The sequence below is a fragment of the Malaclemys terrapin genome, chromosome 2, assembly GCF_027887155.1.
Source record: "Malaclemys terrapin pileata isolate rMalTer1 chromosome 2, rMalTer1.hap1, whole genome shotgun sequence".
Classification (NCBI taxonomy): domain Eukaryota; kingdom Metazoa; phylum Chordata; order Testudines; family Emydidae; genus Malaclemys; species Malaclemys terrapin.
The window spans coordinates 70,969,354-70,992,661 of NC_071506.1; the positions used below are offsets into that span (position 1 = coordinate 70,969,354).

General features: G+C 42.1%; 1 protein-coding gene across 2 annotated transcripts in view; it reads right to left on the reverse strand.

Moving 5' to 3' along the window:
- Positions 1–23,308, reverse strand: part of SNTG1 (syntrophin gamma 1) — a 557,992-nt gene that overhangs the window by 7,903 nt on the left and 526,781 nt on the right. For both annotated transcript variants that reach the window (XM_054017063.1, XM_054017062.1), the window contains exon 17: positions 15,127–15,237. In XM_054017063.1, the coding sequence (XP_053873038.1) occupies positions 15,127–15,237 (111 nt within the window). The remainder of the gene's footprint in view (positions 1–15,126; positions 15,238–23,308) is intronic.

Here is a 23,308-nt window from a genome sequence, read left to right on the forward strand (position 1 = left end):
TCATGACTCACTCACTTTCCCAGAAAGGTCTACAAATTTTGACGCCAAGAAATCCAGTTTTTTATGTAGGCTATGCATCCCTTTGGTAAAGTATAATTTTAAAAAAGTTGATTTTTAAACATTTTAAACAAATTGTGTGTTTCTTAAACAATTTTCATATAATTGTTCTAGGTTTGTTATGTTAGGTACCATTGTTTTCATGGAGAAAGGGCTTTTGAATGATACCCAACTTGATCCATTTCTGACAAAATAGTATTATCAAAATGTCTGCCAACTGGCGGACCTGGGGGGGGAGCAGTGAGTCCCTCCTGCCAAGCCACAGAGGGTAACACCACTGGAATTATGATTTGTAGATTCTTACAAATCAAATGACACATCTCTTTTCTTAATACCTCTAACTTGCTCATGGAATTAAATTTTACTACATTATGCTCTCAGTATTACCAGGGTAGCTATCTTGCCCCTACCATCTGAGCAGCTGTGTTCCCCATTCCATACTTACTGTTTTGTCCCCAGAGTCATGATGACCTCCAGCTGTTCTTCCCTTCCTATTGACTTCCCATCCCCCTGTGGATTTCTCTGTAAATGGGCCTTCTATTGTTCTGCTTCCATAATGCTAAATTTACATTGGAGACAGGTAGATGGCTACCTTCACTCCTGTCTGGGAGAAAACCTGTTTCTCTCTTTGTCTGGTCACAGACTTTAAAGCATAATATCAATGGCTATCCATAACTCCTCATATAGTGATAATACATAACATTTCACAATGATATTAATCACCAGGGTGTCACCAGCTTTCATAAAATACCTTATTTGATACACTTTTATAACACAGTAATATCATATACAACCAGTTATTTATTCTCCAATTGCTTATTCTTTGGTGTTCAGGCCCCCTATTCTCTCCCAAGCTATCTGGACCCTGATTATCACAGTCCCTTCTTTCTAGGGCCACCTTTATGAGGACTTACAAGGAGTTCAAACAAAAATAACAGTAGCAAAACAAAGACAGCACTACAACCAAGAGTCTCATCATACAGACCTGTGGGCATAGCTCCAGCTGGGCCCCTCCCTACTAGCTCCCAGGCAGTCCTTTATGTTTCCACTGCTTCCGCTAATAGGTCAGAAGTAATTGGCCGCGGCATTAAACCGTTAGGGTCAGGCCTAGGTAGTGGCCCTTTTCCTGCCACAGAGTTTTATAATAGGGATGTTGAAAAAGAGGGCCAAACTCATCACTGGCAAGTTTGGATGCAACTCTTTTCACCACGTATGCCATTAATAATTTGGGTGATTGAAGTGGTCTTACTTGCTCATTTACAATATTGGTGTTAAAACAAAACAAAGGTAAACTAAAATTTCCTACAAGTTATATTACTCAGTCTCTGTTTTACACGCTATGCAGAAGAAGTGGTATTAATTGTAGATCATCTCCTCTGCTAACTATACTCACAAGAATAATATAATCGTAAAAATCTAGGCTTGGATAATAGTGGCAACAAAGGCAAATGACAGAATATACCCAAAAGAACCAAGATAGTCTATAGCATTGGTTCCCAAACTTTTCGGCATCACGTCCCCTTTTTAATTTTTGAGAAACCCTCATGCCCACCACCTCTCCATTACCCTCATCCAACACCCCTTTCAACAAATTCAATTCGTGATATAAAATTTAAAATAAACACAAAAACTTGGTACAACATATTTTATTAAAAATTAAAAATAAGCACAAAGAGTTTTTCTTGGCACAAAAATTTAATAAAAATGTAATTTAAAATAAGAAATAGCATAAACAAAACAAATTTAATGTGAAGGATGATGATGCATTTTCTTCACGAGTTGGGTATAAGAAGGGTAGTTAGTCTGGATCTGTAAAAAGCAACAGTCCTGTGGCACCTTATACAACTCTTAGTCTATAAGGTGCCACAGGACTCTGTTGCTTTTCACGAGTTGGGAAATCCTAGGTTTGAGGATGAAAGGGCGCAAAACAAATCATTTTTGACATCCAGTCGATTCCTTTGTTTCGTTTTTATTATGACTAAACTTGAAAAACTTTTTTCACAGAGGTACATCGACGAAAACGGAAGAATAATACATAGAGCTTCTTCTCCAACTTTTGGGTAAATTGGGAAATATTTTATGACAAAATTCCTCCAGGTTTAATTTTTCAAAAATATCTTTCACACTTGAATCGTATTTCATTTTGAGTGCTTGTTCTTGCAATACTTATGGCAATGAATCGACATCAACGTTGAACGGATTTCATGCTAATTTATGAACGGGTGCTGCCAGAAAAGTTGTCTGGAAAATAGCGAATGAATTCATCAGCAAGGCAGTCCAGATGAAACACAATTTTGTTCTTCGCATCCTCTTTACAAAGTTCTTGGAAACCTTCATTTTCAGCGAGTGATTAAAATGTTGGAAAAGACGAAAAGTTAGGCATCTGAGCTTGCATTCGAACTTTTCAAAGCTTGATTTTTTCTGTAAATGCTTTGATGGCATCATGGTGCGCTATAATGTTTGCAGCGTTGCTTCCTTGCAGCTTCAAATTGAGACTGTTCAAATATTCAAAAATGTCCACGAGGTATGCCAGTGAAAGTTGAAATGTTTGGTCCATAAATGCATGATATAACTCTTCTTTTTTCTGTTGCATGAGGAAAATTTCCACTTCGTTTTTCAGTTTGAATAATCTTGAAAGCATGTTCCCTTTGGAAAGCCATCATACCTCCATGTGAAAGAAAAGAATTTTATGATCCGCTCCCAAATTCGCGCAAAGAGCTGCAAAAAAAGTCTCGTATTTAAAGTGCTGTTCTTCACAAAATTGACAACTTTGATGGCCAAATTCTATGAGTCACGTTGGTCATCTGGAAGGGTTTTAGCAACCAGTGTTGGTCTGTGTATGATGAAGTGAGTCGTGGTTACAGCTGGATATTTTTGTTTCACCAATGTCACAAAGCCAGAGCGAGAGCCAAGCATCGCTGGAGCACTGTCTGTGCGTACACCAACCAGTTTTTCCCATGAAAGTCCATTTTCTTCAAAAAAGTCAGAAACTGTTTTCATAACATCAGAAGCCTTTGATGTGGTCATCAATTCCTTCGAAAAAAGCAGTTTTTCTTTCACAGTTCCATCATTAATGCATCGAACATAGGCGAGCAACTGACAGCATTGTGCTACATCAGTGATATTGTTGCACTGAATTGCGAAAAAAGGAGAAGCTTTCACTGCCTCCACAACTTGAAGTTTTAGATCTTTTGCCATGTCATCAATGCAACGTTTCACGGAATTGTCAGAAAGCAAAATTTCCGATATTTTTTCTTGCTTTCGGCAACAAACACAGTATCAGCTGCTTTCAACAAGCAAGGCTTTACAAAAGTTTCTCCTATTATGTGCGCTTTCTTGGCTTTAGCGATGAGCAATGACAGTTCATAAGATGCTTCTACACTTTGGATGACGCTTGAAGAAAAACTCCAGCAGTGTCCAGCTTCATGCGTTTTAAATTTTGAAGTTTAGCAGCAAAAAAACTCTTTTGGTTTGTCTTTCAAAGTGCTGTGGTTCTTTGTCAACTGTGTCACTCAATACAACTAGGTCTCAAGGCATCATTGCTGAGAACTGCGTGGCATACTATGCATTGAGAATGATAGATCCCGTTTTTTTCCATGACGGTGAAACCATATTTAATATAGTCTTCATCATACTTCCTTTTCTTAATCGCGGCCATAATATATTAATAAAAACAATCTATAAAAATAATTTTCCTGATTCGTGAATATTAATGGATGCAAGTTAATTTGAGTTATTGTGAACGTTTATTTACTACTGCTATTTTGTATGGACGCGTGATGCCCTATATATACACCCCATCACCAGTCTGGCAAGTAGCCGGGCTTGCACGGTGAGTGGTGGAGGTAACCACACTCATGATAGAACAGTCTCGAACACTCTCGTGAGCGAGCTAGGAAGTTTTAAAAAGTTCCATCGCTTTCTACATCGTTCTTCGGCCTCCCCACCAACCGAAATGGCACTCCTACATGTCGAAAGGCAATAAATAAATAAATATATATTCACATTTCCTGGTATGAAATTTGAAAACATTGCAGTTATATACTTTTATTTATAGTTGTATTTTTATTATTATAGTACTTTATATTATACCTTTATTCTTGTCTACTTATATTCATAATCAAAAACAAAGAGATAGTTAATACTTTATTGTAATTAAATAATATAGGCCTGTAATTGGACAATTTTATGAATAGTTATTATTATGTATACAGAATATGTATTATGTATTGTCTGTTGGTCTATTAATAAATAAAAAATTTATGCTGATAAATTTTTTTTTTCCTTTATGAAACTTTCACAGCCAAGCGTCCCCCTTGGAATTTCTTCATGCCCCCCCAGGGAGGCGCGCCCCCAGTTTGGGAACCGATGGTCTATAGTATACAGCTTTTTATTATCCCCACCAGTATGGCAGGCATTTCAATGGGTATATTCCCCATCTGAATGTTGAGTGATGTGAAGTTTTGTACTAACGTTATACATTTGTGCTTTTACTTTACAGTGCCCAAATGTAAGGTACATATTATTTACTCAGTATATGTTAAAAGTAAACCTCAGAAAACAATATCAGAATTGTCTCCATTGTATTAGTTCATCATTTCTTTACAGAACTGAATTAAAAGTGCGTTTTGAGGTTACTGCAGCCCAGTGACTTCATTAACGCCCAGGAAGCTCTCGCAATGAAGAACAGGAACGCTAAGGAGCCACCTGTGCATGCACACCCACAAATTTGTAACTTAGAGGGAGGAGTAAGCTCTGCCCTTGTTCCTCTTCCTCGTTTCATCTCCTGATTTTCAGGGAATGGAGAAAGTAAAGAGAATCCTGTGCTTCATAATTTCCCAAGCTGACAGCGCTATTTTGTAGCTCTTGTTCAGGAAAATCCTGTCTGGCTGCTTGGATCTGTGCAGTCTCTCCAGTTGAGTCACAGCTGGGAAATAGCCACTAGGAATCAGAGCCCCTGGAGGGTATCTGTGATTAATGTTGCCCTTGAGTGGGTTTCTCATCAGGAGACACTTAGGCTTTGCCTTGCCGCCCAGCAAGGGCAGGTGGCTTCTTCTTGGCAAGGGCTCCATGAACACTCCAGTATTTGACCTATTAATGGATTGATTATTCAGAGTAAAATTGCTAAGGACTATCAAGAAACAAACTATCAAGAAACAACTAACAAACTGACCAAGAAAAAGCTACAGTACAGAGGCACTAAACAAAAGTAAGCCATATTTGGGCAGAGTAATGTAAATGTTAAAATGAATATTAAATGATTTTTCCAGGTGAAAAGAAGTACACCTGCTAAAGCTGTACCTAAATCTATAGCACACGGTGATGTGCACCTCAAAGCATGCTATTTTGCATTTTGTTAAGTCAGGCATGAAATACACTATAAAAAACACAGTCTAGCAGCATTATAAAAATATTAGGTATCAGTGTCACTGAAGGGCTTTCCATTATCACACAGGAATATAAACTCTGGTGATGATTCAGTTTAAAAAAAAAAAGGCTGACTTTGATGAATGGGTGCTGTTCTACATCTTCTGGCAGCAAGTTGTTTTCATAGCTTTTTCTAACACTAACAGTGATAGTGCTACATAGTCCACCAAAATATAAGAGAATTGCTGGACAACACAGCAGGTTATAGTGCAAAAATTTAAAGTTATTTAGATTTCTTTAAAATGTGCCCACCCACAGCTCTGGGAGTATGTATAAAATATTAATTAATTAATTCATGCATTGGGTCAATATCCAGTAGCTAATCACTCTGAAATTCTCCTCTCTCTAGACTTCCTGGTCTAGGGGATTCTGGCTCCTGGTCTAGAGGATGATACCACACATGTACAATATGCCACAGCTCACAGAGCTGTGAGGTCACGATTCACGGCCCATGGAACAATGCCTACAATGGAGTGAAGCAAGTTTGAGGACACATTTGGGTGAGGTGAATCTCATCTTGGTGTAGTGAGGGCTTGCACACTGAGATTCATATCAAGCACTTTCACATAGATCTGTGACTAGGCTACGTTATCCTCCCAGGCTATGGCGGTGAAAAGGAATCAGGGTGAAGGGGAAAAAAATGGCCACATCCTGTTTGTGACATTAGCCAAGACTCAGAAATGGATCCTGCGTGAGAGAGAGAAACAAATGAGGCTCAGATCTATGTATAAATATGCTCTAGCAGGCTGCCTCACTCTTCATCTGCTTTCATGGAGTGAGGAGGAAGAGGATTGTCTCAGATCCACTGATTGTACAAAGATGTGGGGCAGACCTATACCTTGTCCTTGCTACCTCACTACTGCTGGGGAAGACCAGAGTGGGGAGAAATAAATGTTGTGGGTAAGGACTCCAAGGTTGTGGGCTTGCCCTCAGGCCACCTGGTCAGTACACCTGGCTGGCTAGCCAGCCACACAGGAGGAAGTAAACTGTGTCCTTTAAAGGGCAAATTACTCCCTCTACAGTGCAGCCAGGGAGCTCCAGGAGGCATTGGGTCTGTCTGAGGCATAATGCTTCCCTATGCTCCTCCTGGGTGGTGTGGATCTGAACCATCCACAATGCAGGGCTGTGCCTAACAGGCCATTTAGCCCTTAGTAAGTGATGATAGCTAGGAATATTCAACACAATCGTTAACACGTGCTGTGGAGAATTCCCATGCTCTGACTCTAATGAAGTCTGCACACAGTACATGAAATATAGGCTTATAAACATTTCTGAAAATTTAATCAACATTTCTTGAGTCTTAAACTAGTCAAATACCTTGCTCTGTAGCCCGGTAAGCAACAAAATAATGAGGGCCAGATTGTGCCACCTTTGTTCATGCTGATTTTGATGGGCCTATCGCCAGACTAAGTTATATTTTAACATGAGTAAGGGGCAGAAGAATCTGGCTCAAAATTATTAAACTGTAAGTTTAGTTTACAGTCATCACTTTACAAACACTCTGAATTGTGCTGGAGACTAGCTCTGTCAGATGATCTACATTTCTTCAAGTAAGTGCCACAGTTCAAACATGAACAAGCTGAAATTGTTCACTCTATCCCATACAAATGCCTTAGTGCCTGCCAGTGCTGAAATACTATGGGATTCTTTAATATAAACTTCATGCTATGATCTGTGTTATGCTTCGATCATTAGGAGCAAATAAATACAATAAAACTAGCAGACATTTTCTTCCATTTTGCTGTATTGAGAATGTGCAGACATGATAAAGTGAAAACATTATGAAGCAACAAGGAACTTTAATAACATATAATAATGATGATAATAAATTAGGGCTGGATTCTGTCACCCTCATCCAAATGAGTAACATCTTATGCTGTGAAAAGTCCCACTGATTTCAGTGGAGCTTATTGAAGAGAAAGGCACTATTCAGTGTAAACTCCACTTGGAGTTTCCCAGCTCCTGGAACTCTGGACTGAACCTCTAGGTGTCCTACTCTATGAACAACACAATAATGGCCACCAGAGCTCTCAAATATCCCAGTATGCTTAAAGTCAGGGGTGAGGGTAGAATTGACTTCTGCTGAAGCCAATAGCGAGACTTCTGCATTGCACAATATGGACAAGCAGTTTGCTGGGCCAATGATGAACCAGAGTGGCTCAGAACCTCAGTGGGAGGGGACAGCTTGATTATTTTTTTGCTTCAGCTTTGTGTTTGGGAGCTGAGTGAGGCAGAACAGCCCAGGGAGTCTCTGATTAACTGCCTTTCCCCACAAAGGGAGTCTTTGAACTGCTAGGCATGGGTCAGGCAGTTCCAGCCCTTCAGAGACCAGCATCCAGTGTGGCAGAGATCCAACCCACCATTGGCTACCAACCCACCATTGGCAGCTGGTTAGGAGTATGCTACTTAGGAGTATGATACAAGTTCCTAATTATTTGCTGAAAGGAAAAATACCATATAGCATTGGGTTGGTATTTCCTATTAGCTAAGAGAACAAATTCTACCTATTACTACATTATTTGAAGGAAATAATAATCAGGAAAATCCCTTTAAAATACATTAAAAACCTAATATATTTAGGGACGAATTCTGACACCCTTCACTGTTGATGATTTCACTAGGAGCTTTCACGTACCAACTGCGGACAAGATTTGGTATTGAACAGATAGGTGTAACTCATAGTATCAATAATCATGTAATATACACATTACTAAAAGAGAAGTGTAGGGAAAAAGATTAGATTTTCATTGTGAAACTGTACCTCAACATTTTTTCTTGAATTTCACAACTGTCCCAAGCAATGTATTTTTCCTAACATCATTTATCATGTCATGTAGGTATGTAGTGTGACAGACCCAGACCAGTGGGGTACAGGAATCTGGTAGAGGGCAAATATACTGGTCACTGGATGAGTAGTTTTCTGTTCCCTGAGTGACCAGAGCAGGGGCTGCACTAGAATGATCAGGAACCTGCTAGAACCAGTTAAGGCAGACAGGCTAATTAGGACACCTGGAGCCAATTAAGAAGAAGCTGCTAGAATCAATTAGGGCAGGCTAATCAGGGCACCTGGGTTTTAAAAAGGAGCTCACTTCAGTTTGTGGTATGAGTGTGAGGAGCTGGGAGCAAGAGGTGCAAGGAGCTGAGAGTGAGAGGGTGTGCTGCTGGAGGACTGAGGAGCACAAGCGTTATCAGACACCAGGAGGAAGGTCTTGTGGTGAGACTAAGGAAGGTGTTTGGAGGAGGCCATGGGGAAGTAGCCCAGGGAGTTGTAGCTGTCATGCAGCTGTTATAGGAGGCACTATAGACAGCTGCACTCCACAGGGCCCTGGGCTGGAACCCGGAGTAGAGGGCAGGCCCGGGTTCCCCCCAAACCTCCCAATTGACCTGGACTGTGGGTTCTTCCAGAGGGGAAGGTCTCTGGGCTGTTCCCCAACCCACATGGTGAATCTCTGAGGCAAGAAAATCCGCCAATAAGCGTAGGACCCACCAAGATAGAGGAGGAACTTTGTCACACTGGTGTCAGAAGTGGGATCTTGGGATGCACAGCACGGCGGAAGAAGGAGGGTGATTTAAACAAAAAACAAAAAAAGGGAGAGGGTTTATTTTTTTTTCACCACAATGGATGATGTAGTACGGGCACTGATAGAAGTTACGGTGGCCCAGCAGGAGGCTACCCGTGTCCAGGCAGCCGCCCAACAGGAGGCAGTGTAGCTGCAGCAAGAGACTAATCGCCTGCTGATGGACCAGGCTGCTCAAGATTGAGCTATGTTGCGGGAACTGGTAAACCAGGTAAAGTCCCTTACAGAGCTGAATCACAGCCATGATGGGACGCGGCTCATACGGCCCAGCCATTGACTACAGAAAATGACATGGGAGGATGATGTAGAGCCATACCTTCTGGCCTTTGAGAGGACAGCCCTACAGGAGGCCTGGCCTCGAGATCAGTGGTCTGGCATCCTTACCCCATTCCTGTGTGGGGAGGCCCAGAAGGCCTACCATGATATGCCTGTAGATGCTGCGGCGGACTACCCCCAGCTGAAAGCAGAGATCCTGGCCAGATCTGGGGTAACGACAGCAGTGCGGGCCCATCAGTATCACGGTTGGAGGTACCAGGAAGACAAAACCCCGCGGTCCCTATTGTATGACCTCATCCATCTCACTTGACAGTGGTTGCAAACGGAGTCCCGGAGTCCGGAAAAGATACTTATGGTTCTGGTCATCGACCGATACATGAGGGGACTACCACCAGACCTTCGTGCCTGAGTAAGCCAGAACGAATCCTCCACCTAGGATGAGATTGTCGCCCTAGTAGAGACGCGAAGGACAGCGAGGGAGCTGACCCGACCAATTAAGGAAGAGGTACCCCGGGTTAAACTAGCAGCACCAAGCCCTAAAGTTCGGGTGACTGGGCCACCAGGAGGGCCCAGATGGAAAAAGAGAGAGGCTGAAGGCCCATTAGAGGCCACAAAGAGTCAGAGCACTGAGGGAGAAGAGGATCATGATGTTAGACTGCCCAAACCGAGAGACCGGGGAACGCCTAGGGCTCCATACAGATGTTATGCCTGCGGAGAGTGGGGACACATAGCTGCACAGTGTCCCAATGCTAAAGAACCTATGCAGTGTAACCTGGGGAACTGGGCAGATCCATGCTCCCTAATCCACCTTGTGGGGGTCTCACTAACCCCACATATGTATACCAGACCAGTGAAACTAAATGGGGCAGGGACCACGGCACTGGTTGATTCGGGGAGTGCTATCACGCTTATCTCAGGGAAGCTCGTGAAGCGTAGTCAGCTGCTGCAGGCTAAACGTACGAGGATAATATGCGTCCATGGGACAGTTAGTTACTACCCCACCATCCCAGTAAAAATCGAGATCCAAGGGAACACTACTGAGGTAGCAGCAGGTGTAGTCCCTAAACTCCCATACCTGGTGCTCATAGGGAGGGACTTCCCAGGGTTTGGAAACTTACTCCCAGTAGGGGGATTGGAGAAAGATGGGGACCCTAAAATTGATGAGGCATCCACAGCAGACTGTCAACCCCCAATCTTCTCTGAAATATCCCCAGATTTGTTCTCCACTCCCAGACAGGGTAGAAAGACAAAAAGGGAAAGAAGGGCAGCTAAGGCCTTGGGAACCCGAATACTGACCCAAAGCCAGAGGGTCGCTCTTGTAGGTAGGTGGACCCACGCAGCTCAAAAGGAGGCCATGCAGGAGGGAGAAGCACCTGAGTCTGACCCCCACCCTAATGCTTCTGAACCAGTAGGGGCAACAGAGACTGGGCTCCTAGATCTTGGACAGATTAGCCCTGGGAGAGGAATTTTTGAATAGGACCAGGCAGAAGACCAAAGGTATGACAATATTAGGAAGGAGGTGACTGAAATAGATGGGGTCCCCGTGGAAGGAAAAACCCAGGGACCAGGACCCTACTTCATAATGAAGAAGGATCTCTTATACTGGGTTGCACCAGTACAGGGGCAGAAAGTACAGCAGATCCTAGTACCTCAAAAACACCAGAACGCTGTATTAAGTCTTGCTCAGTCATCTTTTTGGGGGGCTTTTGGGGGTAGAGAAGACCCTGGCATGAGTCCTACGACGGTTCTTCTGGCCCAGAGTACATGAAGAAGTGTGGAGGTACTATGCCTCCTGCCCAGAGTGTCAGCTGCACAGTCCCTGTCCCCACTTGAGGGCACCTTTAGTACCCCTTCCCATCATAGAGGTCCCCTTTGAGCAAATAGCCATGGACCTAGTGGGACCCCTGGAGAAGACGGCTCAGGGCCACCAATATATACTTGTTGTTTTGGACAATGCTACTCGCTACCCAGAAGCCATCCCCCTGCGGAACACAGCCTCTAAAACTATAGCCAAAGAGCTGGTGGGGATCTTTGCCCGAATGGGGCTACCGAAGGAGATATTAACTGACCAAGGAACCCCATTTATGTCTAAGCTAATGAAGGACCTCTGTACGCTGCTCCATATACATACCCTGAGAACTTCGATCTACCATCCACAGACTGATGGGTTGATAGAAAGGTTTAACCAAACCCTCAAGGCTATGATAAGGAAGGTGGTAAGTCGAGACAGGAAGGATTGGGACACCCTACCTTATGTTCGCTATCCAGGAGGTACCTCAGGCCTCAACTGGGTTTTCCCCCTTTGAGTTATTATACGGGCGTCACCCCCGTGGCATACTAGATATCGCCAAAGAGATCTGGGAAAAGGAACCCAATGAGGGGAGAAATATAATAGAGCATGTAATGCAGATGCGAGATCGTATAGCCCTATTGTACGGGAACATTTGGAGAAGGCACACGAGGCCCAGCGAACCCATTACAATCGCCAGGCAAAAGTGTGATAGTTCCAACCAGGGGATCGGGTTATGGTGTTGGTACCCACGGCCGAAAGCAAGCTTCTGGCCCAATGGCAGGGGCCCTATCAGGTGGTTGAACCCGTGGGGGAAGTAACCTACAAGGTGCGGCAGCCAGGATGCAGAAAACAAGAACAGATTTAACACATTAACCTTCTGAAACCCTGGCATGCACAAGAGGCATGCACAAAGGTCCAAAAAGACCTAACCCAGGAAAACAAGCCTTCCAAACAGGTGAGAGTGTCTCCCGATTTAACACCAGACCAGAAGAATGAGGTGTCTGAGATGATCTTCTGGAACCAAGATGTGTTCTCGACAAAACCGAGTCGAACAACTGAGACATATTACCACACAGTCACGAACCCTGGGGCCAGAGTAACAATGAGGCTCTATCGGGTGCCAGCGGCAAAAAGGGAGGAAATAAAAGCAGAAGTAAAAAAAATGCTGGAGTTGGGGATCATCGAAGAATCTCACAGTCAGTGGTCCAGCCCAATTGTGCTGGTGCCCAAACCTGATGGCACCACAAGATTTTGCAATGACTTCCGGCAACTAAACAAAGTATCCCAGTTAGATGCGTACCCCATACCTCGCATAGATGAGCTAGTGGACCATCTGGGTAATGCCTGGTACTTGACTATCCTAGACTTGACAAAGGGGTACTGGCAGATTCCCCTTGCGGAAGACGCAAAGGAAAAGACTGTGTTCTCCACACCAGAGGGTCTTTTTCAATATACTGTCCTCCCTTTTGGACTACCTGGGTCCCCAGGTACCTTCCAGCGCCTCATGGACAAGCTATTATGCCCGCATAACAGTTATGCTGCTGCCTACTTGGACGATGTGGTCATTCATACCCCAGACTGGGAAACCCACCTGGAGAAGGTGGAGGCAGTCCTCGATACCTTCAGGCGAGCTGGCCTTACAGCAAACTCTGCCAACTGCGCTGTAGGGTTTACAGAGGCCAAATATCTTGGATACATTGTGGGAAAAGGTCTGGTAAAACCCCAAGTGAACAAGTTAGAGGCCATCCAAAATTGGCCCGACCAAGCCGCAAGAAACAAGTCCAGGCATTCCTAGGTGTGGTGGGGTATTACCGACGATTTATCCCCCACTTTGCCACAAGGGCAAGCCCCCTGACAGACTTAGTGAAAGCCCATGGACCTGATCTGGTGAGATGGTCTGATGCAGCAGAGGAAGCATTCACAGACCTACGGACTGCCCTCTGCAATAACCCCGTACTGATAGCCCCTGATTTCACCAAGAAGTTTATCCTGCAGACGAATGCATCGGAAGTAGGGTTGGGGGCTGTTCTATCACAGATGGTCGGGGAGGAGGAACACCCAATTCAATACCTCAGTCGGAAACGCCTTCCAAGAGAACAAAAATATGCAGTGGTGGAGAAAGAATGCCTCGCTGTAAAATGGGCAATGGAAACATTGCGCTACTACCTGCTTGGGTGCAGATTTGTCCTCGTGACCGACCATGCCCCTCTTCAATGGATGCAGTGGAACAAGGAGAAGAACACAAGGGTGACCAGATGGTTCTTATTTCTCCAACCTTTCGAGTTCCGTGTGCAACACAGAGCAGGGAGCCGTCATGGCAATGCCAATGGCTTGTGACGTGTGCACTGTCTGGCGTCCCAAGCTGCCCAACCCCTTGGCGTTGAGCAGGGGGGAGGGATATGTGACAGACCCAGACCAGTGGGGTACAGGAGTCTGGTAGAGGGCAAATATACTAGTCACTGGATGAGTAGTTTTCTGTTCCCTGAATGACCAGAGCAGGGGCTGCATTAGAATAATCAGGAACCTGCTAGAACCAGTTAAGACAGGCAGGCTAATTAGGACACCTGGGTTTTAAAAAGGAGCTCACTTCAGTTTGTGGTGTGAGTGTGAGGAGCTGGGAGCAAGAGGAGCAAGGAGCTGAGAGTAAGAGGGTGTGCTGCTGGAGGACTGAGGAGCACAAGTGTTATCAGACACCAGGAGGAAGGTCCTGTGGTGAGAATAAGGAAGGTGTTTGGAGGAGGCCATGGGGAAGTAGCCTAGGGAGTTGCAGCTGTTACAGGAGGCACTATAGACAGCTGCAGTCCACAGGGCCCTGGGCTGGAACCCGGAGTAGAGGGCGGGCCCGGGTTCCCCCCAAACCTCCCAATGGACCTGGACTGTGGGTTCTTCCGGAGAGGAAGGTCTCTGGACTGTTCCCCAACCCACGTGGTGAATCTCTGAAGCAAGAAAATCCGCCAGTAGCGCAGGACCCAACAAGATAGAGGAGGAACTTTGTCACAGTAGGTAGATGCATAATTCCTTGATACAGTAATTTAACATTTTTATGTTTCCTTTCAGATCTCTATTATTATTCAGAGCGCTATTCTTATTTAAACTCATTTTGCCAGTTCACCTCTAGCATAGCAGGATAAAACTCCATTGGCTTTAGTGGTGCTGCACCACAGCATTGTGTCTACATAGAGACGTTCAATTAAGTGCTGTTTGGATACAATTAAGATATACATTAGGTTTGGAGAGTCCACTCAAATCACAGTTTGAATCTGAAACCTAAGGCAATTCTAACTAATAGAATTCTTGTGAGATCAGCTCATCCTACAAGTGTTAGACTATTTGGGATGGTACAAATCTTGTGATATCACTTATTCTTACAAGTCATCTACCAACCTATGCAGAAGTCTCACAGGTATTACTATTTCCATGCATTTTCTTTTAATCAAAACCAGAACTGGAAAGCAGACCCCTCTGAACTTTGGATCTGACATGGAACCAGAACTGTAATGACAAGCTTTTATATGGTGATTAGAAGCCACCCTATATCTTTCACCCCGGAGAGGGTTCAAAGGGGTTTTAGTCCATCACTACCTTTGGTCCACATGTACTTTGGAACATAATGCACTTTACTGCTGCTGCTCATGGAGAGTAGCATGAAGATACGGTAAAGATGACGAGACATGCCTTTGGGCTTTCTCTCTTTCTGTGATAAAATAAGCTGACTATCATGCACAAAACTTATATTGATTTAATTTAAATAAAAGATCAAAACCCCCTCTTAACATATTAAAATCACTAAAAAAACAATTGCACTGTGCACCTATTCACACACCTCTGCTTAGTATCTGTGTTTTCACTTATTTACCTAATTTCACTCATTACATTAATCTGAACATCCTCTCAGCATCAGTAAATTAGACTAATTCTCTCATTCCCTGTTTGTTTTATTGTCAACCAGTTTTAATGTACTTCTGGGTTTATAATGCAATGATTTTTTTTTTTTACCTTTGCTTCAATCTGCTTAGTATCCGGATTTTGGAACAAAAATTTGATTTTGCTCTTGCCATCATCTGAAGACCCTTTAAGCTGGGAAAACTTGTACCTCCAAAGCACAGCCTAAAGGAAACAAAGCATACACAGAAAGGTCAACATAGTTAATATAGAGAAGTGTATTAGAAACAGAGGATCTTCTTCCTAGGTAGTTTTTTAACCTGCCTATGATACATAATTAAACCAATGTAGTGTCATCTAGCCTGAAGTCCCTTTGATTATATGGATGTATTATACTTTGGCAGTGTCTGATTCAGATCAGTCAGACTGCATTTGTGAAATGTTCTTTGAAACCCCTTTAGCTTTATTCAACCCTACTTAACAAAGAAAGGGTCACTTAATTCACGGTGATGTCAAAAAATAAAAGCTTTTTCCCTTGAGGATAAGTCAGACTCCATCTCTTAAGTGCTAATTTGTCACGGAATTACTTTATTTTAATTGATTTATTTCCATAGATGACGGTATTCAGTCATGTATGTGAGTCTGTATTTATATGAACTAAAAATAAAGCGTGTATTTTTAAAAGTAAAAAAACAAAAAACAATGCAGATAAAAACAACCCTGTACAGTCAGCATTTACTCATGGAAAATGATTCTTTGGTCCAGCTGAGCACTTAATGCACATGCTTCAGCTTAAATAGTTAAGAGTCAATGGGTTTAATTACTTGCTGAACATTAACCATGTGTTGAAGTGCCTTGCTGAACTGGGACCAGAATGCTCAACCCCTTCCAGGATTGAGCCTTTAATGTGTTAGCAGATCCAAATATTAAAAGATGACAATATATGTCAAAGTTTCCCCACTCCACTATGAATTTTGTTATAAGGTTATTAACTAAATAGAAAAGCTGTAAATAGTATCTTCTGAAGAATATATGGGAATATTGTACCTAGAGTCTGTTGCATTTCAGTAACCAGTAATGTTACAGAGCATCACACCTATCAGCCTGGAATCAATATGCAGCCTACAGTCAATCACATATTGATGTGTAAGAAAGATGGACAAGAAATGTGTCTTGGTGAAATGTAAACGATGAGCAAAACTATTACGGAACATTAGGGATGATCACTGTGCAACTTGTACGTATGACTTCACACTACTACTGGCTGCTATCGGCTGAATTCTTTCTTGTTCCTGCACTAAAAACATCTGCATATCTACCAAATTTGTTTACATTCACAGTACTGTCTGCATTAGATTAATCTTCTGATTCTTCCTCTTTTGCCTTCATTAGCACTGTACTGTTTCCATCAGAATCTCAAACTGAATAATTTTCTTAAATAAAACGCCTCTATGCTGTAGGGGAAAATACAGAAAAGTGCTGAAAATTTTATCAGTGTTCATTTAGATCCTTTATTGTTTGCTGCCAATTGCTGCAGAAAATAAATGTTAACCTTTTGATAGCTCAGAATTTTGTGAACTTCCCCCTCCTTTTTTGGGGGGCCTTACTTCCCCTAACGATAGTATACATATCTAATGAGCAACAGCCAGCATTAAGCAAAGACTTCTGGATAAATAGGTAAGCAGTTTAATTTCAAATTGACTTTAGATTGCTAAGCAAAAATTTTACCTTGAGACTGTTAAAAATGACATTTTTAACTTTAAAAATTTGGTGTTAATGAAAGTGAAGGATCAATAGCATTGTGGTACTCAAACTTCCCAACACAGCTCTGTCAATTTACCTCATTCTCTGCCTGCATCACTCCTACTAGTTCAGTCCTTGCACTTATCTGAACAGAGAATGCTGCTGTGACGTTGTGCAGTCTATATGGTTTTATAAAAATATGATACATTGTATTAACTTAACTGGGATGTGCTTCATGCAAAAGGCCTCTTGTAAGGTATCATTACAAAGCTTATAATCTACTGAGTGTAATCATCCTATTTGTATAAATGTACCACTCTTGTAACTAAAACTAGAAATATAAAATATAACTGAGGGCCTATTGTAATTATGCAAAGTGTGGGCCATTAACGGTGGTTTGGAATCTTGATGACTCCCGTTAACCAGGACCATTGTCTACAGATGGATGTGTTTACTTGTGAGTCTTCCTGTATGTGTGTGTGTGTGCTGGCAAGTGGGTAATGAAGTCTTGCAGTGACTTGTGATCATGTTACCTGAACTATAATCCATCTTTAACCTGGTGCTTTTCCAGTGGAGGGGGGGGGGGATGTGTGGAAACCCTGAGGGACAAAGGGTTGCCGCCTCATGCAAAAGATATATAAAGGGGTGGAACAGAACAAAGGGGGGTGGGGTGGGGAGAGGAGCCATCATGAAGAGTGCCCTAGCTACCACCTGAGCTGGAACAAGAGCTGTTTCCCCGGGTACAATTGTGCCCAGGCCTGGAAGGTATCAAGTCTGAGGAAAACACTTACTAAAGCATCTCTGAGGGTGAGATTATCTGTATTCAGTTTGATTAGACATAGATCTGCGCATTTTATTTTATTTTGCTTGGTGACTTACTTTGTTCTGTCTGTTACTACTTGGAACCACTTAAATCCTACTTTCTGTATTTAATAAAATCACTTTTTACTTAACTCAGAGTATGTATTAATACTTGGGGGAGCAAACAACTGTGCATCTCTCGCTATCAGTGTTATAGAGGGTGAACAATTTGAGTTTACCCTGTACAAGCTTTATACAGGGTAAAACGGATTTATTTGGGTTTAGACCCCAGTGAGAGTTGGGCAGCTGAGTGCTAAAGACAAGTACACTTCTGTGAGCTGTTTTCAGGTAAACCTGCAGCTTTGGGGCAACTAATTCAGACCCTGGGTCTTTGTTGGAGCAGACGTGAGCGTCTGGCTCAGTAAGACAGGGTGCTGGAGTCCTGAGCTGGCAGGGAAAACAGGAGCAGAGGTAGTCTTGGCACATCGTCTGGCAGCTCCTAGGAGGTTTCTGTGATCCAACCCGTCACAGTTGGTCATTCCAAATAAAACCCTGATTCAGAAAAGTACTTAAACACACACTTGATTTAAGCACGTGGGTAGTCATACTTCAAATCGGGCATCTGCGTAAGTATGTTTCTGTACTAGGGTCCATAGCAATAAAGGGACAAAAGACTTCTAGTGGCCAGAATGTTCTCACAGCACATTAAGCCATGGGACCCTTGATCTAGCTGGATAGAGAAAGTGAGTTGCCCCATTTAACTGCAGGGATGGGGCTTGTCCAGCAGGCTGCTGGGAAGGGAGTCATTGCCCCCTTTAAGGCCTCTGCCCACCCAGAGAGGATTGCTGGATTCCAGGTAAAGACAGAAAGACGTATAGCTAGAATAGGTTGTGTGGGGGAGGGATGCTGGCCCTTTCCTCCCCAGCTGACCAGACACAGGGCGGGATTATACCCAGGACAGTCCCAGGAAAGTCCTATTTAACCCAGACTAGACCAGTAGCACCCATCCTCCCACCCGCTGGCGTAGTTAAATTACCAGCTTTTGTCATTATACAGCACAGGCATGACACTAGTTGCCTCTTTTCTTGGGGCTTTGGGAAGGAATTTTCCCTCACTGCCACATTAGGGAAGGCAAAAAGCCAACCTCGCCTTGACCAGAGTGAGTTACGGACCTGATGGGAGAAGGGAGTTAGGCTATAATGCTGCAACTCATTATGTAAGTTTGTGGCAGATGTCTAGTGCAGGTACTCTGTATGGAATGGATATGGTGATCAGATACAATTAATTGGTAAAGAATTTAAATGAGACATCCTTTAAAGGGGAGGAGAAAGAGGGTTCAGGGCTCCTACACTTGGTATGGGAGGAAGTCAACCCCACTTTTTCTAGCTCCCCTTAACCCTTATACAAGGAGGAATGTTGGGGTCTCAGCAGCAGGAGGTATGGGACCAGGATTGGAAAGGGGAAAGGCTGACAGCTGCTCCCCAGGAATATGGAAATGTATATGAAACCACCTGCACTGCACAATTTTATCTGCAGGGTACTTCCACATATTTAAGAATAAAGTTTTAGCCCATTTAAAACCACATCCAGTGCCTCCGGCATAGCCGGACAATGTGGTCACAATGAGATTTCATTTGTTCTTCTATCAGGATTTTGAATATAATTCCTAGAATTTAAAGTTAAAGAAAAAAAAAACACACTGAATAGAGGCAATCATATCTTACTCATCCTATGTAGTAAGGGATAAAATCTTCACAAATATTGCCAAAAAGGATTCACGAACACAAAGGCAATCAATCTGCTTTTGATGGCTTTTCCCACATTTTATTCAATTTTCACAGACGTTCACATGAAGCAAGTTTTGTTTGCAAAAATGTTTGTGAAAATGTGAACATTCACGTCGCTATATATTGATACATAAATACTTGTATAAATTCTAATGAGGATTCACATCAAAAGTGAGCCCCATAATCATCTTGAAAGCTTTTTTGGTTTTAGAAGTCATTTGGTAAGGAAACAAACAATTCCATGTGACTTAGGAAATCAAGTATACAGATTACTCAAACCATTGTTCATGAATGAAACATAGGCTGAAATATGTCTGCACAAGCCATTAGTCAAATTTTGAATAATAAGTAAATTTGTAAAAATTGAAGGCTGTTCACAAATAGAGGGACTAAATCTGTTGTATAAGTTATTCCCTACTCTATTGTTATTAATTATAAGTATACAATAGTAGTGACTACAAACTTCAAGCAAGTCAGGGTGTTATTTTACTAGGTACTTTATGCTCAGTTCTGGCGTGTGTGAGGGAGGTCCTTTATGTAACAAGAAATTTAAAAAAGGCTATGCCTTTGTATGAATCTACAAAAACTGTGCATAAGCGAAAGTAAGTACATGTTTTAGGAACAGTATAGCATGTTTCACTCTAACAGACTTGATTACAGAACAGTATTTAAAATACTTTTTCAAATCAACAACCCAAACATAAAATATCTTCCCACTCTGAGACGAATGTTCTGGTCACATTGAAAAAACTCTGGATGTTCAGAAAACCTGACAAAGTTAACCAGTTCTTAAAGAAATGTATATTAGGACAGACGATTCCACGGAACGAACAAATCTGATATTAGATTTAACATATTAAACAAATGCTGCAACTCCTTTTCTATGTATTATTCAAATATCTCTAGAGCTTTATCACTAATGGTATAGCATCATTTCAGACCTTTAGCCTCAATAAATACTGGAACATAATCCAAGCAACTAAACAAAGCAAGCACCTGGCAAACTAGATAGAAGACAGATCCTGAAATGGTGATACACTGTGGTAGTTTGGAAATGCTAAAAAGTGAAATCCTATAGTCAATTAAGTGGATAGGAATTTTGCCATGGATTTCAATTGGAACAGGATTTCAACCCAACACTTTAGTTAAGAAATAGTTCATTATAATTTATCATTTAGCATTTGTGTGTCTTATATTCTGTTGGTGGAAGGGACAAGATTTTGAGCTTCACAGAACTCTGCTTCAAGTCTGGAGAATGAAACCAGAGTGTTCAAGCTAAATACAAAGTGGGACAGATTGTTAAGCATAAAGGGGGTCACACATACTGTAGGAAATGACTCACAATAAATAGGCAATTAATACTGTGACGCTGACAGACCATGTGCCAGCTCATGCCAAGGTCTCAACTGAATGCTGACAAATATATAGCTGGAACTGGTCTGGCTCATGTGTGTGTTGGTATTGTTAAAATAGGTATTAGAATTATAAGACTGTGTTTAGATTTTATGAAATGCTTGTAAGTTGTTGCATGCATTAATCTCACTTATAATATCTGTATCCCTTGTTATAAGGTAATATGTAAGTGTTTGCCCTGTAAACTGTAAGACAGAAGAGAAGCATTAACGAGTGTGAAATACTAGTTTCCAAAAGAAGGCCCATCAATACCCGCTATGCTATTGTGGAACATCAGAGGACAAGAGACTATTGTTTGCTCCCTTACCCTCAAAAAGGAGCCCTGCAAGTGATTTCTTCCCAAAAGCTGAATTTGCAACTTAAGCCAAAAAGGGGGAAAGGAATAAAAAGCCATAACAAGGATAAACTGAATCTTTTATGCTGCTTGACTCTGAGGGGCCAGGATTACTAAGCATAAGCATACCCCCTTCCTCCCTCCCGCTGCTTGGCCTGGGGTAGCTGGAAAGGACATATAAAGCTTGTTTATCATAGAGGCCTCTATTACTTTTTTGAAACTTATGACTGGGACTTATTTGTGTGTGCCTATGTTTACATGCTTTAACTTTGTAAATAAATTTTATTTTGTATTTTTAGTTAATAAACCTTTAGATAGTTTATTACGCAAGTATTGTCTTTGGTGTGAGATCTAAGGTGCAATCGACCTAGGGCAAATGACTGGTCCTTTGGGACCAGGAGTAACTTGAATATTGTGATTCTTGGCATAAGGGACCATCTATCACAAAAGCAAACTTACCTGGGGGACAAGACAGCTCAGAGTACCCTAGGGGACTATCTGTGACTCCACGTTAAGGCTGTTATAATGCTTGAGGAATTTACACTTAATACTTGGTTGGTGAAATCTAAGTATGAAACTCACAACCAATTTGGGGTTTCTACCCTTCTTAACAGTCTCCTCTCAGGTTGGTACTCACTCTCTTGAGCCACTCTAGGGAAACTTGACAAACACTTCTGCAGTCATAGGACAATGGAGTAAGTAGCAGGGTATTGCAAGTTGTAATGGGCAATGAAACCAATGTCTCCATTAAGTCCATGGTTTTTAGTGTCCAGCAGAGTTATGAATTTAAGTGCTTAGTTTTGTCTTTTGAAAGTGCTGTGCTGGTTTCCTTTGAGGACAATTGGTAATTGTTTTGTGAAAAGGGTTTGTCTGAGTTATAGGGTGTTTTTGTCTTTTGTCATTTTTCAATTAGTTTATTTGAAAGCATAGTGATTGTCTGGTTTCATCCATATAGTTGTTGACGGCACATTTGATGCACTGGATAAGGCACACCACGTGTTGTGATAGGCATGTGTAGGGTCCATGGTTCTTGAAAGGTGCGTTGCAAGGGATATTGATCATCACAGCTGTGGTGGTATCTGTGCAGGTTTTGCATCTGTTGTCTTGGCAGGGTCTGGTGTCACCATAAGTTGCTGTGTCCTGGTCTGTGGGGAACTTGCTTTTGACGATGAGCTTGGCAAGGCTGGGGGATTGTGTGAAGTTCAGAAGAGGGGGTTCAGGAAGCATTTCTTTCAGGAAGCGGTCCCCCTAAGTATGGGTGGTAATTGTTTGATACCCCATATAAGTTCTACTGTGAGGTGGTAAGTGACCACTAGGAATGTGCTATGATATTTTTTTCCTTATATTGAAGCAGGTTCTCCCGGCATATTGGGGTGGTCTTATTCATGAAGCAATCTACTTTTCTGGTGGCATATCCTTATATTCTTTGTAACAGTGTTGCCTATTATTGTTATAATTCACCCACCACTTTTCACTGGTTGTATATTTGTTTAATAGGTACAGTATCAAAGCACCAAGGAAAGCTATTGCATCCAGCCTCTGTGGTATTTTGGCATGGTTTCTCATAATCACACAAATTGAGGAAAGCTACATTCCTTTTCTCATTCTAATTCTAGAAGATATGTTCTTCAACAATGCTTAGAAAATGGTCTCAGTTATATCTGAGTCATATGGCGTTTTGTTACCTATGGCAGTCATTTCACATTCTTGGACTACAAAATGTGAGTTTCTGAGGAGGTATTACATTCTTCCAATGGTACAGTTAAAACTAGTTTGTTCTGCCTGCAATATCAGAAAATAAGTAATCTGTCATGGTTTCATGACTATTAAGGCTTTTTTTTTAATCTAGAGAAATATGAATTCCCCAAAAAACTCAGAATAATCAGGTCTGTTTGTGTTTCATTTACTTAACATACTCCTAGCCAGATTATACAACATGAGTGTGTAAACTAATCAATAGCTCCTTCTCTGATGGTTTGATCCAGGCCAGGTCTCAGAAGTACTCTCTAATGATGCAAGGAAGCAAAAGCTGTGCTTCATTTGGCTGGGAGCTAGAGATCATGAGAAAATTCTAAATTGTCTAGTAGTTTCCAGAAAGGACTAACTTTATATTCATTACAGCAGTCCTCCCTCTTCTCTATCACATTAGACTTTACAAGAATCCTGAGTTGTATCTGAAAAAAAATGTGCACTAACTGAGCCTGTAAAGTAGTATTTG